This window comes from Pholcus phalangioides, unplaced genomic scaffold, assembly GCF_987345545.1.
Source record: "Pholcus phalangioides strain wild (caught in Gottingen) unplaced genomic scaffold, Ppha-v1.0 ptg000042l_1, whole genome shotgun sequence".
Taxonomy (NCBI): Eukaryota; Metazoa; Arthropoda; class Arachnida; order Araneae; family Pholcidae; genus Pholcus; species Pholcus phalangioides.
The window spans coordinates 28,049,288-28,067,038 of NW_028301628.1; the positions used below are offsets into that span (position 1 = coordinate 28,049,288).

The 17,751-nt window shown below is 40.7% G+C and overlaps 1 protein-coding gene across 3 annotated transcripts in view; it reads right to left on the reverse strand.

The window, feature by feature from the left end:
* Positions 1–8,308: 8,308 nt before the first annotated feature.
* LOC149064731 (heparan sulfate glucosamine 3-O-sulfotransferase 1-like) overlaps positions 8,309–17,751 on the reverse strand; it is a 147,436-nt gene continuing 137,993 nt past the window's right edge. For 2 of the 3 annotated variants that reach the window (XM_089254950.1, XM_089254949.1), the window contains 2 exons: positions 13,720–14,066; positions 8,310–12,607 (listed from right to left, as the gene is read on the reverse strand). In XM_089254950.1, coding sequence (XP_089111076.1) covers positions 11,788–12,607; positions 13,720–14,057 — 1,158 coding nt within the window. In that variant the 5' untranslated portion in view covers positions 14,058–14,066 and the 3' untranslated portion in view covers positions 8,310–11,787. Of the gene's footprint in view, positions 12,608–13,719; positions 14,067–17,751 lie in introns of all 3 variants that reach the window. The other variant, XM_089254951.1, reaches the window with a different exon arrangement.

A 17,751-nucleotide genomic window follows, 5' to 3' on the forward strand; every position in this document is an offset into this window, starting at 1 on the left:
ATACTTTTCTTTTCTTTCGGACCGAGTACAACTCAGGTCTATCGCCAACTATGAGCAATTTACTACCTAATGAGTTGTGCCGGAAGTGTGAGTACCTAACAGTCGGAGTGCGCATCTAGTGATGTGTCCGATTTTTTCAGTGCTGCCATCTATATTTCAGAAGTGAAATGAGTGAAGTGTAATGACTGGATTATATTTGTACCGTTTGTAGGTCTGTTGCTCTCTGTGGCGAGACATTTTGAAGGGGAGATCAGCTCTCTAAATTTTCGTGTTATGTTAGCATCATGTTGAAAGTCCCCTTGCTCTCAGCGGAGGGACTTTTTTTAAATAGGTGTGGCTCGCATTCGCGCCAACAAGTTGAAAAACCGCTAAGCCGTCAACAAAGTTCGAACCCGTATTCCCACAGTAAGACTCCAACACGATGCTCACAGCGACTGCACAGCGACTGATTTAAAGCAACACATTAATTAACACCTATTATGTTTCTGGAATGATTTGAAGGCCTCACTGACTACCATGAACCTCCATGTCTCTCTAAAGCGGGGCCGTCTTGAGAACATCATGAAAATTTCAACCAAATCTCATTTTTGTGTGGGTCCCTCCCCTTCTCTCTGAGTCCCGCGGGCCGTACTAGAGTGGGCATGCATTATGGATGCACTGCTCTAAAGAGCTTCTCTCGTGTGGCAATAATGGTGACAAACAAGCGTCAACTTAATGCATTCAATAATGAAAATATATCGTATTTATAGACGCATCTTGAGAAGAGAAATTTTCAGCTGGTTTTGGGGGATTCGAATGACTTGAAAAAGCAAAGAATCATAAAATAATATTCCAAAGTAATTAATGATCAACAAACGGGTGTCAAAATGACATTATTCGTCGGTGATTTTTCATGAACCTTAACGGCATCCTGGAGGAAAGTTTCACTTGCCCCGATACCATTAATCACCTCGAACAAAAATATAATTTCACGTATTTCTTTCAATTACAAGACGAAAACATTGAGAAAACACGACGTTATAACATCACTTATCCAAGACAGGCTGAGGAAACAGCTTGATTTTGTGTGTTCGTGTGTATTTCACCTCGCACGTCGATAAAATTCAATTTTTTTTTCTCTATAATCGTTATAATAATTAGCGAGAATGAAATGATGTTTTTCAGCCCAATAGATGAAGGAAAGACAATTTTTTTTATGGATATTATGCCGAGCTTAACCAACGCCTTCTACAACAGAAAGCCTCCGCGCGAACCTTTGACGTCACTGAAGTTGTCCATTTCACTTGTAGCCATTGGATATAGCAGTCCGACGTATACGGTATCTTTACCTTTTTTTTTTTTGCAGTATATTCAATGAAATTGGTGAAATGGATGGCTTTTCAGTGATGTCACGAGGTACGCACGGAGGATTTCTACTACAGAATGTGTGGTAGGTGAACTCGGAAAGAAAAGAAATCAGCTTGTCTCCGCCGGGAATCAAACCCAGACCTCTTGAAAGTCGGAGAACTGCGCTTTATCCATGTATACACCAATACTTCGCCACACACAAACTCCGGCCATATCACTATACGCAATTTACTGCCGTTAACGAGTTGGGGTGGAAAGGAAGGCGTCATCTATCGGCGATCGGTTCAAGCTCGTTACCAGCTTCACGGCCGTAGACGAGCAACTTATCAACTCACCACTCGGGTCATATACACCATTTACTCACTTACGAACCGATATGGTGACACAGTCCATATTCCGGGGAATTTCTAACTGATAGGTCACCGCCGGAGTAAATCGAAACAAAAAGAGGACAGGGGCAGGAAGCGTTAAGATGATGTGATAGGGCTGAAGTGTCAATAAATACACACAGCTTAAAACAAGGGCTGCAGAAAAAACAGTGTATTGCTTACAAAATTGGGTATGTATGAAATTACGCCTGACACTACTAGACAGGGAGCAAAAGTGTAGTGCATGGCATATAGGATATAAGAACTTTACGAAAAGATGCAATTGTGTAACTAGCGGAAAAGGGATACAAAATTAGTGGCTAGGAGAAGTGTACACATATATATCTTACGATACACAATTTTTACATTATAATAGGTGCATAAACAATCCAGTTACACACTTGGAACAAATATGTAATACGCAAACAGCTAAGGAAAGCATTACGTACATGCTAGTCATATACACCACTGGAGAAGCGACCAATCTTTCGTTATTTACGCAATATGGCGTAAAGCGCTGAAGTAGAGGCATAGTAGCCTTCCCAACTAACTTCAGCAAATGACCCCTCCTCCCCCGCCAGATGGCTGCAGTAGCGAGAGTGAGATGATGTTTTTCAGTCCAATAGATGAAGGAGGAATCTTTCCTTCACAATGAGCCTTACGCCACAGTGCTTAAAATAAGAAGTTGATTGTCCGCGTTCCCATTGGTGTATATGGATAGCACGTTTGCAAGAGTACTGGGTTCGATTCCCGGCGGAGAGACAAGTTGACTTTCTTTCCCGAACTCACCCAACGCCACCTATAGAACAAAGCCTCCGCACGAAGCTCGTCCCATCATTGAAGAAGGCCATTTCACCTATTGCCATCGATATGTGCTGTAGTAGTGGGTTGGTAAGATACGGAGTTAGAGATGGGAAGAGTTCAGGGTACATGGGTTCAAATCCACCCACCTCCAAATAAATACACTTTTTTGCCGCTGTGGTGGTCGAGTGGTTATAGTGACGGACTCGCGATGCGAGGATCCGGGTACGAACCCCACAATGGTGGTCGGCTGAAGTTGGTTTTCTGTGGTTCCCAACTTCAAGGCGCAAATGCGAGCCGATCTCCCCGTTAAAAAGTCTCGCCACAGAGAGCAACAGTCCTACAACGATGAATCATTCAATCATAACACTTCACTCATAGTTAGAAAAACTAGTGGCAGATGGCAGCACTACACACAACAAGCATTACAGAGAAACAACAAAAACTTCACGTCAGGTTTCACTACACGTACACGCACATTCCCGCATGTACCGATTCGTTGGGGGGTTCATGTGTGGTGTAGTAGTAGGTAGGGCCTCCAAAAAATGGCTGGGGGATCCATGATGTTCTTAAGTCAGCCACCTCGTTGGGCAATTTGCCTGTTGTGGCGTTGTATTTGTATTTGATATATAGCCGGCTGACGCATGCGATATCTTTACCTTTTTTTGCAATATATCCACTGACAATAGAAGAAAAGGCCTTCTTCATTGACGTCACAAGCTTCGCCTTGTCCTACAGGTGGTGTGGGATCACCTCGGCATAATATCCACGAATAATTATTGTCATTTTCACCAGTTTCCTCCATTGTATTGCACATTAAAGGTCGGAAAGTTTTATATCGAGATTCTTCTATACGTAGAAATTCAGCTAGAAAATGGCGTACAATTGTTTTTTCCCCCCACACGGATCTGGAGCGATGAATATAAATCCGAAAAATGGTACGAAATTCTGATCCTATCGATGCATAACGTCAAGAATAATTAAACGACTTATTCAAGCGAATGCGTGGGCGGAAAAGGATAACGCAATGATAACAGTGGGAGAAAGAAGTACCGAGAAGTATATTTGACAAGCATGCTTTTCGCCAAGATATTCGACGAGGAAAGGTGAAGGAAAAAAAGTCTTTCCAAGAAACTGTCAGCTGATTTCGAATACGTTTGTTTCCTTTTTTTTTACGTACGGAAAAGATTCAATCAAGATTTTCAAAGAAAAATACCTTTTTTTCCCCCCTCCTAGTACATTCTTTAAACATTCTTTACTGTCCGTCGCCAGCTTCTTCTGAGTAACATTAACATTTTCTTTGAAGTTTCAACATGACTTTATGGATGAAGTATTAATGTATGCGGGATGATCCACCGGAAGTGTATAAGCAATGCGCGGTAAACGTTAACTTATACATAACTCTGGTTATTATGCATAATGGCCGATTATTTTGATGTGATAAATTTTCTCAAATTCATCACTTTTACCAGCGATTATCCACAGTGCCCCAGCGTCGCTGGTAAATTTAATAAATACTTAAAAAATTATCACTTTCACCGGCGATTATGCATAACATCCAAGCGTCGTTGGTAAATGTGACAAATCGTATTAAATTCATCAAGCATTTGCCGGTTACTATGCATAATTGTCTTTTCGTAATGGTAAATATGATAAATAAGTCCCATTGCCGTGATAAGATTAATTATGTAGATGGCCGTACTATGAGTCAGAGTCGAAACCGGATATAATGAACTCTAATTTAACGAATTTTTCCGATCATCCCCGAAATAACTCCTGTAATTAAATCCTACTCGATCAACTTTAAAACCATACCTCGATATAACGAACTCCCATTCAACAAATTTCACGATCGTACTCCGATATTACGCATCATTTTATCAAATCATCATTACGTGTAATTATAAAATTGTGCTCTTATCAAATTTACCAACGGTATCTGGGTATTATGCATTAACACCGGTAAAAGTGGTAATTCTTTTAGTGTTTATCGAATTTGCCAGTGACTCGTGCGTATTCATAATGACCGCTAAAACTCATAAATTTATCAGTTACCGAGACGATTGGTGATTATGTACCAATAAATAATATTAGATATAATTAAATATTAATAAAATAATAGCCGGTTATTATACATAATGTGTGTGTGTGTGACCGATTTATCACATTTACCGTAACATGTATATCGAATGGTTCATTTTAAAATCCAAGTAAAATATTGAAAAATAATCAGCAGATGATAAAGCTGTTTCGTGAATGGTCATTATGGACAATACAAAAATTGAATATTTAAGCGGCTTCCAATCAAAAAAAATTAGCAAAACGTCAAACCCGCTTACATCGACAAAATTTCACGGAATCGATGCCGCTATATCCGAGTTTAACTGCATTTCACATTGTCTCGTTGGTGTAGAGAAAACGATAAAAAAAAAACCACCGTTTCATCATCCTATTTGTATCTAAGCGAGAAAAATTTCCCATTCTCAGTTACTACAGCAAAACAAACTTCAAGTAAAATATTTAAATGGCAATTTGTTTTCCCATTGTGACTGTATTTTCATATTAATGATCCCTCTTTTATGATCCCGAGAATTTTCCCCTCGAAGCAATTCGCATATTTGATTCCTCTTTTTCCCATGATAAAAAAAAAGAGGTATTTTTAGGTACAAAACTCTAAATAAACAAGCCATAGAGGAATCATCCCAACGATCACCTTGAAGGAGCGAAACTCACCATAAACATGCAAATCGAACGGCTCTTTTAAGCAAATAAGGAAAGACGCGAATATTCCAATTTGGTGGCCGTTTCTCTTCGAGTGCTAAAAGAAAATGATCTTCTCCCCCACTATTTTCTGTTTTATTTATGGTTTTATTTCGTGAGAGCTTTTCTGGAAACATGGCGCAGGTTTTAGCAATTCCACAAAGTTTACGCAATTTATGGTAGAAAATCGTATTTATTTTTCTTTTGCAGAGACTTTAATTTTGAAATATCATGAATGTGCTATACAGGGCCGCGACTAGATGCTTGGTCACCCGGGGCGAGCGCGCATTTTTACGTCCCCTTGTAATGTTAAAGGAGAGTTTTTTTTTCAGAACGAAATTTGCGCCCCCTCGGGTCCAATGCCCGGGGCACGAGACCCGTCTGTCTCCCCTCCCTTAGTTGCGGCCCTGGTGCTATATGTAACTAAAGTAATTTTTTTTTTTTTAAGTGTGATGATGATTTTGTGAGAATCAACAAGGTAACAATGGGTTGCCAAGAATGACTTACTGGTCCGATTAATCGATTATTGCCAATTGCAGTTAAAATTTTTAGTTGAATTAATCGACTCGGCCAATCCGATTAAAGTTGGATTAAAATTTGAGTGAAAAGTTCGTAATTTGACCTCGTTTATTTAAATGAAACTGATTAAATGTCCTAAATTATTGTACCGATACATTATAACATTTTCAATAAGTGGTCATATTTAAAAAGCATTTGAATCAATATTTTGATCAAATTTTTCGGCATTGGGAAATACAAGTCCATTGAACAAAAAATTGCGATCATTTCTGTTTCAAATTGAGTTTGATGGGCGTTTTAGAAGGCAAGAACAAAATTTATTGTCTCTCCACTATGAACAGTTGTTTGTATTGTTGGATGTATCAGTTCCTCTCCTCACAAGCACCATTTGGGAAGAGTTTGAAGGAAAAATAAGTAACAGAGTAGATCAAAAGTATTGTCGAAATCAGTGAGTAACTTAAAATAATCGATTAAGAAAAACAAAACAAGAAACTACAAGATGCAAATGAAGAAATTCCAGGTTTTAACAAAATATTTTCAACATACGAGTATTAAATTGCTTCAAATGGCAGCCTAATTTCTTAGTCTATTCCCTCACTTGTTTACATCTAGCGAATAAGTGCGTGAAATGAATCAATTACATTTTTATAGCATCAATTAAGATTATATAGTTACGAAAAATATATTCGTTTAAAATTCAAATAATCGGTCGATTAATTGATTAAAATTTTTTTTTGATTAACCAGTTGAAAATTCTAACAGATTCCCAGCTTCCGTTACCTCAAAAGAGGCAGGGGTGTGTCGGAAAAATTAGCAAAAATTAATAGTAGTTAAGTTTTAAATCACTCGAGTCGTTCTCCCTATGAAGACAGCTATCAAGTCGATGTAACGTACAAGATATTTGACTAAAAATGGATAGCTGAACCCAATGACCAGGGAAAAAAAATTTCACGTGCTCCCACTGGCACATAAGGGCTGGAGACCGCAGCTTGGGATTTCAAAAAAAGTGAGAAGACTTGTGTGGGCAAGTGAGAAGATGAAGTTGGCATGTTGAGGTGGAAGATTCGAAAATGATCTTTAAATACCCAATATATACAAAATATATACAATGCCTCCACTTCCTCCACTGTGACGGGTATCATATAAGTACGATTTATCATGTTTACCAACGATGCAACGGTTGGGTACTATGCATAATCACCAGTAGAAGTGATTAACTTAGGGAATAAATTAATTTATCAAACTTACCAAAATGCTCGATGATTATGCATAATAGCCGGTTTATTATGTATGATATATATAACAGGATTATTTTATTTATCACATTTACCCGTAACATACACTCTAAATGATCACAACACTGGTCTATTCCGGCAAGTGGTTTTAACTAACCAGTATATTTACCCAGTAAGGTAAAATTCACTAATAAAAGTGGTGAGTTGAATCAACACCACCTATAGAACAAAGCTGCATTAAGAGTAACTTACAAGCGGCTTTGCTATAGAACCAGGCCTCCGCGCGAAGCTCGTGACGTCACTGAACGCCATTTCGCCAATTGCCATTGGATATTATAGAAGGCCGACGCATGGGATATCTTTACCCTTTTTTTGCAGTATATCCAATGGTAAAAGGAGAAATGGCCTTCTTCATTGACGTCACAAGCTCCGTGCGGAGGCCTTGTTCTAATATAGGTGGTGTTGGTTGAATCTGAGCGTTTTTATGAAGAGATTTCTGTGGATGTGTGTGCTTTCTATTTATCTTCCGGATTAAGAAGAGGAACCTGAGTAGTCGAGAATGGTTTGATCCACGTGGGCCTATCGAAAAGCTGGATACAAGCAGCAATTACTGACGAATGTCTTTGGACCAAATCAAACCACACGTTGCAGCGATCAGATCAACCCAGCAGCAGATTGACAGCTTTCATTGATGTGATAGTTAATGATTCAATGAAAATCCCCGAAGAGAATCAAATCAAATTTTATCAAGAACTATTCTCGATTATGACGATTATTATGATTTCGTGATTTATAACCTGTGATTTATAATTGGTGGTTAATTTACATGAATCACCATTTTTTCGATCAAAAATTTTATACTTGTTTATTCGCGATGTGCGTAATGGCACCTTCCCCATGTATGTAATATATCTTTCTCAAGCTCAATAAATGGTTAGGTTCCCCGGAGGCACCCGAGTCCCTTGGGACAATGTGCTTACATCACCGAGTGTGACAGAGCCTGGGTGTCTCTCGGTTCCTATCACTATCTTCCGGATAAGTTGTAAAAGTGACTGTTATATCAAATTTGATGTAGTTTTTGAAGTGAGTTATCTCGTAATTTTGTCTTACAATCACTACGGTGCTAGGAACAAATAAGGAAAATCAATACCGCATTGTGCTACATCTCGGGGTCTTCGCCATCAATATAATCACATGAAATTTATTCATTCGGCCTATCACCGTTTACAAAACAATAATGATAATAATACAAAAAAGGTTTCGCAAGTATATTGATTAGTTATAAACACTTCTCGGAACGAGTAATGGCGATATTTCATGCATGAATAATGATGATGAACGAACTTTCGATAGCTGCAGATTATTACTAACGAAAACCAAGATAGTCATTATTAAATAAATTGATTCTCAATAATGGATCGATCCTCATCATGCATGTCTCTCAGAATGAACCTGTTTGTTTCTTACCTTTATATCCAAAAAAAGATATCAGTGTACAAACTAATAATCATCATGGCGGCGTATTCGAAGGACGATCGATAAAAATCATGTTTGTCAGGTTCTTAGATGTTCCCAATATAAGAAAAGACACGAACAGACACTTCATTATGTATTCATAATGCATTCCAATGTATATATATATGTATTTAATCTAGATATGTTTTATATACAGAAAGCCTCGCTATAGCATTTTCCATTGGAAAATTTTTTCTTCGGAATATTTACAAGTCATGTGCTTGAAACTGAAATTTTTTTTACAGCGATATCGAAGTTTACGCATGCGTAGTAATGTTGTTCATCATACTATATATTACTGTACAATTAGTTTCTTAGCGAGTGTGTTATGATATGCGCACACCCACATGCGGTTAACATGGCAGTTCTCAACGGATATCGTTCCAAGTAGCCTATAGGCTGAATAACACATTGGATGAGTTTACCAGCTATTCTCTGGCGAGTGAGCAGGTTCGATCAGGGTCGCTGTGGTGGTTGTCAAGTTGTCAGTGACGGACTCGCATCTCCCGTGTCCAAACCCCGCCTCCACGACCGTTGTGGTCGGCTGAAGTAGGTTTCCTGTGGTTCCCACATTCAAGGCGCAACTGTGAACCGACGTCCCCGTTAAAAAAAAACCTCGCCACAGACAGCATGCCCACAACACTACAAACATAACACTTCACTCAGAATTTGTACTAAAGATGTCACAAGTAAACGTTCACACACACAATACTATATACGTACTCAGACTTCCGACACAACCCAATTGGTAGTAAATTGCCCATGGCGATAGAGGGGAGTTGTGCTTGGTTCGAAAGAAAGAAAGAAGAAAGGTTCGATCCTGGCTAAAGGCTTATGTTATTTACCTATCGCACCTGAGGCGACCACTGATAGAAGGTGCTTTATGAATATGCCCTTCTAAAATCTCCCCCATGCTCAAGACGAGTAAGGAAGCATATCATGACCTTCTCTGGAAAGAAAGACTTCTAACCCAATTCGTTCGGTAGTAAATTGCTGTATGGCGATATGACCATAGTTGATGTGCGGTTCAGTAGTGGATTGCAGCTAGCTGAGGTGGGTTTCAGTTACACACAACTAGCAAAATACTTAACCAGAGATGCTCAAGCATCTTATTATTCCCCCCTTCCCCTTCTTTTCTTTTTATTGTCGTCTTCCTCTATTGTTATGAATCAAAGTGTGAAAGATAGAAAGGTTAAAAGTGATCTGAGCGACCAAGAAAATAGAAAACTGCTCAGTGTGTGACCTCGATAAATACTGTCGTGCCCTCAGTGATCAAATCTTTTTACCATTCGACGATAGGAGACTGGTTCTTATCCTATGACATAATTGCTTGTGACTATCGCTCTGCAGTAGTATATACACGGTCATATGAGTAGTATATACTACTCGCTGCTTACGTCATTCAGTCTTGTATATATGCATTGATGGAAGCAGAAAAATTATACTGACAACATAAATACATTTGGGCCATGCACATATACACACCCCCCATACACACATCCCAACGCGTAAACATGCGTTTGAAATTCCTCAGAGGAACCGGTTCACTCCCGGGTAAGAATATACGTAGATAGAATGTAGATATATATTTTTCCTAATGAGCTTGAGGTAACCACCGATAGAAGACGCCTTCATTTCTAACCCAACTTATTGATGGCAGTAAATTGCTATGTAGCGACATGGCCCCAGAGTTGGGGTGTTTGATGAAGTAGTTAATTATGTGGTTAGCGTATCGAAGTCTTAAATACTTCTGTTGATATTTAATTTTTAAATTTTTCGCTATTCATATATATTTACAACCAATCCCCGGCTTCAGTTCCGTAAGTAAAAAGGGTTCACAAACTTTTTCCACCCGCGGTGCCTTTTTCCCCTATTAAATGCTCATTCGCGATTTCCGCCGGCTCCCCAGAACTATTTAACAAAGAATATTTACGGAAAACCTTTTTCAGGGTCGCCACTCTACGGCACTCTTGACAGAGGTCGGAGGCGCACCAAGGCACCACAGCGAACGGTTTGAGAACCCCTGCCATAAGTCTTGAAATTTAAGTCAGAACTTCAAACTTTGAAAAGACCTATCTACCTAGACTCCTTACTAAACCGCACACATGCACCTCGTCCATATTCCTCTACGGAACCTCTAACGAATTAGTGCATGTTGGAATGTGCGTGTTGTGTACCTGTCGTAAGGTTTGTTTCTGTAGAGTGCTTGTTATGTGATACGTGTCAAGTGCTGCCATCTGGCTTCCGAATTCTTGGTCTGCCTGCTCTCTGTGGAGAGACTTTTTTAAATGGGAGATCGGCTTACATTCGCGCCTCGAAGTTGGAACCAACTTCAGTCGACCACCACCTATCAGTGGAGTTTGAACCAGGGTGCTTACGATGCAAGTCCGTGACGATGCCCATACGACCGCACAGCGGCTTGAAGAGACCTACTGTAGTTGAAACGAAGTCATCTACCTAATTATATAGACAATAAACGTCTATCAGAGTTATTTCAAAATAGTGCGCCGCTGCACTATTGTCTGGATAGATGTGCCGCGAGACACATTTAGACTAAATGGGAAACGTCGATATGAGACAGAAATTTTCAATGGTTTGTAGCGTGGCAGTTTTAGGTTCCCCGAGATCGCATCTCGAGCCACAAGCACAATGAAAATATTTCTCTATTCACGAAGCGATCAAGAAAAGATTTGCCGCCCAATTAAAGAACAGATAAGGACTTGGTCGCTCAGAGCACGACACAGAAAGCAAAGTATCCCCATACAAACCCATGTTGCCTCACGAGCCAAAAACGCCAACGAGTAGCGAGAAAAGTAGAGCCCACCCTCTCCAACTTTAATCGCATTTGCAGTGCGAGTGTCGAGTTTACTAGACAGCGTTTATCATAACGAGCGACTTCAGTAGCGAATAGCTAGTAAACTTGTAATTGAGCCTTAAGACATGTCCAAGAGACACGAAATAATTTGGAACAACCTGATTATACGTTCATAGGAACACCGTTGAAAACCACCAAGTTAACATTATAGGAGAAATGATATGTTTGAATTCTCTCTAGAATCGATTAATTTCGTCTTCAGTAAATCATGCCAGAATGATCTCGGATATTCACAGAGCGAAATCGAGGCATTGTGGCAAACATTTCATGAACATCCTGCTGCGAAGCTGTACGAGATGCGCACGCAAATGCCGTATTTACACTGACCGTCGGAGAATGTAACCGCGAGGGGGAATGCATTTTTGTTTCACACCGAAGGCCACGAGAACTTGATGCCGCACTGCCTGTAAAACTGCTGGTTGTGCGGCTCGTAGAACTGCCTCAGAACGCTGACGACCTCTTGCGGGACGTCAGGATGTTTGCGGCCTTTGCTTTCGTTCAAGCATTTCTCGGCGGTGGCGTTGCGGACGCAGAAGAACCCCTTCGTCTCGTTGTAATAGAAGTTGTCTTTCTCGACCTTGTGGCCGAGGCCCAGGAAAGTCTCGATCTTCTGTATCTCGGAGAACGGGTCGGATATCAACCGGTCACCGTCCACGATGTGTATCTGGTCCCGATTGAACGTCCTCAGCCACCTACGATAGTATATCGAGTATATGCTGATTCTAACGGCTTTGTAGTCGGTGTTGACGGTGTTGTCCGTCCGGAGCACGAGCTGTTCGAAAGACGCCACGGACAGGTCTTTGCGGGCTTTGTTAGAGGCCAGCTGGGCGTAGTCGGATATCAGCCGGGTCACGGGGTCCCGCACGATCAGCAGGAGCTTGACGTTAGGGTTCATCTTGTAGATTCTGTCCGGGACGGTCGGGGTTATGAAATAGGCCGGGCTCTTCTCGATGGTGATCTGACCCGGAAACGAATATGGCATCTTCCTTCGGTACCAGTCCAAGCCTAGAGAGTACTTGGAATTGTCGTCGAAGAAATGGACCTCTTCCGTGGCCTTCTGCACCATCGGGTGGAGGTTGAGGAATTCCAGTAGGGCCCTGGTCCCGCATTTCCTCGCACCAATTATTATGCACTGTGGAAGTCTACGTTTAGTTCTCGGGAATCTCACACGGGATGAATTTGATATTCTGGAAAAAAAAACCGAAATGATCATGAGTGAGATGTCAATGTAACGAGAGGCCTCTTAAAATAAACATTCAATTTTATTTTCAGTTATAATCGTGCACCAAGTACAGGGTGTACGAGATAAAGATATCCAAAAGTAATGACTTATATCAGGGGTTCTTAACCTTTTCCAACAGCGACCCAAAATTAACAATAACATCAGCATCGTGACCCATGGGAATGTTTGTTTTTCGAAATTATAGTGACACCAGCGACGTAATAAGCGTATTTACGTTGAAAACTTGGACAAGCTGTCGACAGCATGCATTAGCGAATTTGTTAAAAATTTGGGTAACTTGTCGGCAATATGCATGAGTGACCTCGTTGAAAACTTGGATAAACTGTCGACAGTGCGCATGCGTGACCTTGTTGAAAACTTGGATAGTTGGCAGTTAGTATGTGCGACCTTATTTAAAAGTTACATAAACTATCGACAGAGTGCGTATGAGCGAACTTGTTGAAAACTTGGATAAGCAGTCGACAGTGCCCGTGGGCGACCTTGATGATAATTCGATGATGAACTGTCGACAGTGCGCATGAGCGAGCTAGTTCAAAATTTGGATAAAATGTTTGAAGCAATCTCCCTATCACTTTCATAACTACGTACGCGTGGTTCTCCCAGTGTATGCTGTAACTTTTGGATGTCTTCATCCCGAACACCCTGTACTTTCCATCAGGGGCCTATGAAGGAGAACGGACTCGTCATCCATCTTTGAGCAAAGAACAGGTTTTCGTTCCAAATAGTGTCTCGGAAATCTTAAAAAACAAAGGATAGACAACAACTATGGTCTATGACAGTGTTTCTCTAAGTGGACAATATCGCTCCTTGGAAGAAATAGGGTGGTCCGGGGGTGGTAGAAGTTCTAGGAACAACATATGATCCTATGGGTAGACTTGAGTTTGTGGGGTGGGCAAGGAAAACAAAACAATACCCCGAAAAAAAAGGGGTGGTAGAACAGAAAGTTTGGGAACGTCTAGGCTATAGCAACAATACTGACGCCACACTTCTGCTCAAAGATGAGGGATGAGTCAGCCTGGTATTTTATGGAGCTGAAACTTGAAATATATGTCTTACATTTCACGACGGACCATCACGTCATCCTCTTTTCCAGACCCGTCATAGTACTCGTTATCGCAGACGACTGGCGAGTATTCGCTGACGTAACCAGCGTGGAAGAGCACCTGCAGGAAGACCAGCGTGGACGTGGCCAGCAAGAAAGCGAAGCAGAACGAGATCCTGGAATGTTTCGTCGGAAGTGACTTCGAGTGGTGATGATGGTCATCGGTGGTCGATTCGACGAGCACGCACGCCGTCGAGTTGCTTCTGGACCTCGAAGACTTTTTCAGCGCCGGATTCTGGGAATAATTCGGTATCAACGATCCAACTGCCGTTCTCGCGGCATTCATGTTCATCTAACCCATCTAAATAAAAGAAAAAAAAGAACATTCAAGACACAGTTCTGAACGTCATCAAAATAATTATTTTCCACTCACACAAGCATGATTAGCAGAGCCCGGAAGTTTAGGCACGAACAATGGTCGAAATTGGCATGAAAAAATCGTATTCGGAAAATTCACCGACAACAATTCACCGCCAGGAAAATTCACCGACCAGCAGTTCATCGACGAAAAATTCACCGCCAGGAAAATTCACCGACCAGCAATTCATCGACGAAAAATTCACCGATCAGCAATTCATCGACAACCATTCGACACGAAGCTACCAAGTCCGTGAGCATGTGAGAGAGCGAAATAGTGAGTGAGCGAGTGATCGAGAGAGCTACTGAGTCTGTGAGCAAGCGAGCTACCGAGTCCGAGCTCACACACTCTCTAACTCACTTCTTACCCACTCAACTCATGGACTCAGTAACTCGCTCACAAGCTCACGGAACCGGTAGCTCCATGACGAACTGTTATCGGTGAGTTGTTGGTCGGCAATTCATCGACTTTCCATCGATGAATTGCTAATGATGAATTTTCCTGGCGGTGAATTTTCCGTAAACCGAAAAAACCTAAAAATCCCTAAAATAGGCACTAAAAAGGCGTTTATAATGTAGGGAGGGAAGAAAAAATAACTAAAATCTATAAAATATATTAAGGGTCCGAAAAACAGCTGAAAAATTGCTCCCTCTTAATCCGCCTACTGTTTTTAATGATAGTTTATAATAACTGCATTATCATCCAAGTCACACACACACAAAATACCTAACATTTGTACTTTTCATTAGAAAAGTTAGCGCCTTCTATTGACTCAACAGAGGACAAAAATAAAATAATTAAATATACGTATTGAAAACAACGTGAATACTTGGAGGCTCTAGTACCTACTCTTAAATTTTATCTTTTATCTAATAATATATTTTCCATTAATTCCAAACGTTTCATTAAAAAAACATTTTCTGTGTAATGGTTGGCTATGTGTTAACAGTTGACCTGTGAAGCGATTAATTATTTATTTATTATTCGATTAAGCGGTGAACTTTCACATTGTGTCTCTCCTGTGGAGGAAATTTTGGTGCGTGCCTGGAGGATTTTATCCGTCTAAGCGGGGATATCCGATGGTACTTGTAATTGGCTTACTGACAGTTTTTTTTTGCCGATATTCCGTATTTTTATGAAGGAAATATGGTCAGTCTGGGTATTTATCATGTTGGGTATATATTGATACTTTTCTACCGGAACAGCTTAGCGAACCGGAGGTTGTGCACCCATATGAGCTAGAAGATAACTTTATGATGGGAATTTATATCGATAGAGATGACCTCAGAGCGCGAGAAAAGAAACGGCTGCCAAAAGTGGATAACTCGAGGCTCAAATCACGCTCCTTGTTTGTTCTTCCAGCTCCTAAAAATAGACGGGAAAATACGTGTTACGGGAACAAGGACATCAGATGCGACGGACGACGCGAGACAACGTTGCGACTCGAGATCCCCCCCCCCCTTCTTCATACACCCACGATCAACAGCAACAACAGGCAGATTTTGAAACTTGGTATAGCTGAAGTACTTTGGTTCCGCAATCGACGACAAAATCTTTTGAGCAGGAAGTGGTTGGTACTCTTGCTTCAAGTATGACTGATGATGAGAGAGAGAGTCTCTTTAGGACGTACTTCTGGACATACGCCTACACAATGAGGCAGAAAATAGCCGTTACTCACGAGTGTGTCAATATTGGTGTTACTAACCGTATAATACGAGTATTTTTCATAAATTTTTTTGAATTCGTAGCGCGAATGCCAGTCAGTCTCCCGTTTAAAACAGTCTCACCGCAGAGAGCAAGTAGACTCTCAACATGATACTTACATAATATGAAAATCCAAGCATTTACCATTTTCACTTCAAAAGTTGTTAGACAGATGGCAACACAAGTATAACGCGAAATAAGCCTAACTCCATCAACATGATACCTTAATGGCCAAATATATACAACTCACACACACTCATTCCAGCATCTATCTATTCGTTAAAAAAAATTCCGCAAGGGAATGTGTACGAGGTGCATATACGGTCAAGGTATCCGACTATCTTTCTTGCACTTTTCTATGAAATGGTGTAGGAGTGAACTTCAATAATATTTTTTCAAAGAAAGTGTCTCAAAATGGTGGAAACAGCAATGAATTTTGGACTATCTGCGGTTATTTTCTACGAAAAAGCAATTTTTATGTCAAATTTTAAGCAAATTTACGTGATACAGTGACACTTCGGCTAACGAAGAGGATTCGTTCCGGAATCACATGTTCGTTAGCCGAAATTTTCGTAAGACGAAACAAGATTTGCTATAGGATTCTATAAACAAATCGTTTGATTCGTTCCAGGTTCTGCCCATAATTTAAAGATAAGTTTTGTAAATGACCAAGGGCGAACGCTATGAAAAAAGACAAAAACTGACCAAAGACTAAAGTTAAAATTGGAAAATTGGACAAATGAGAATCTACAGGAAGATGGCAAATACTGAAGATCTTTATTTTATACAAATCTACACAACCAACACCCAGATTTAGCCTACTAAAGCTGGTGCTAACGCAAACCAGTCGAGTTCGTAGATCGTAGGTGTCCCCATCCATTCGTGATTCAGTTAGCTCATTTTTCTTTGTCTGATACATGCAGATAGAAAAGATAAGTTCCTAAAATCTCCAGACTGTTCAGTTTCATGCTAAGAGTCATGCATTGAAATAAAGCATTCAAAGGTGTTTCTGGTACTCCAGGGACCGGACAAGAGAGAAGCCGAATTTTTCCTTTGTTTTAATGTGACTATTGTGGAACAAATTCTTGGTTAGGGCATGCCCCTTCTCCCATCCTAGAGCAGGGGCTCGTAGGCTGAGATCTTTTGCGGGCCCTCCTAGTCAGGCATGTCACGGACCCTTCGACTATTAATGTATAGCGTGAAAAAGCCAAAAAATCATGAGAATTTCGCCAGGCCCTATGAGCCCCACCCTTATGGAGGGTGCATGGGTGAGGGAACTAAAATCCACACTTTTCCCCTTGTGATAGAGCACAGAGGCGGCATTTGGCCATGCGACTCATTGCGGCCGCATGGGGCACCGCTTAAAGGGGTGCTAAATCCGAAGTGAATGGGTAAAAAAAAGTTCCATTGGCTGAAAGATAAGAACCACTGAAAGATAAGATACTCGCCAAAGATAAGAACCACTGAAAGATAAGATACTCGCCAAAGATAAGAACCACTGAAAGATAAGATACTCGCCAAAGATAAGAACCACTGAAAGATAAGATACTCGCCAAAGATAAGATACTCGCCAAAGATAAGAACCACTGAAAGATAAGATACTCGCCAAAGATAAGAACCACTGAAAGATAAGATACTCGCCAAAGATAAGAACCACTGAAAGATAAGATACTCGCCTGAAGTACCAAAGCATGTTTAGAGGTATCGCGAGTTTCCGCGATACCCGGTTCGCAGAAATGATGACAATATGACCACAGAACAAGATTGTTACCGCTGGGAGACTCACACGAGGATTTAGCTCACCAACCTGTCATTGCGTATAGAAAAGGCTGCCGTTCGGAATCGGCAATAAATTGTAGGTCCCGGTGTAATTAGCCCTCGTGTGCAGAAAATGACCGTGGTGCGACAAAGATGATCAAAATGA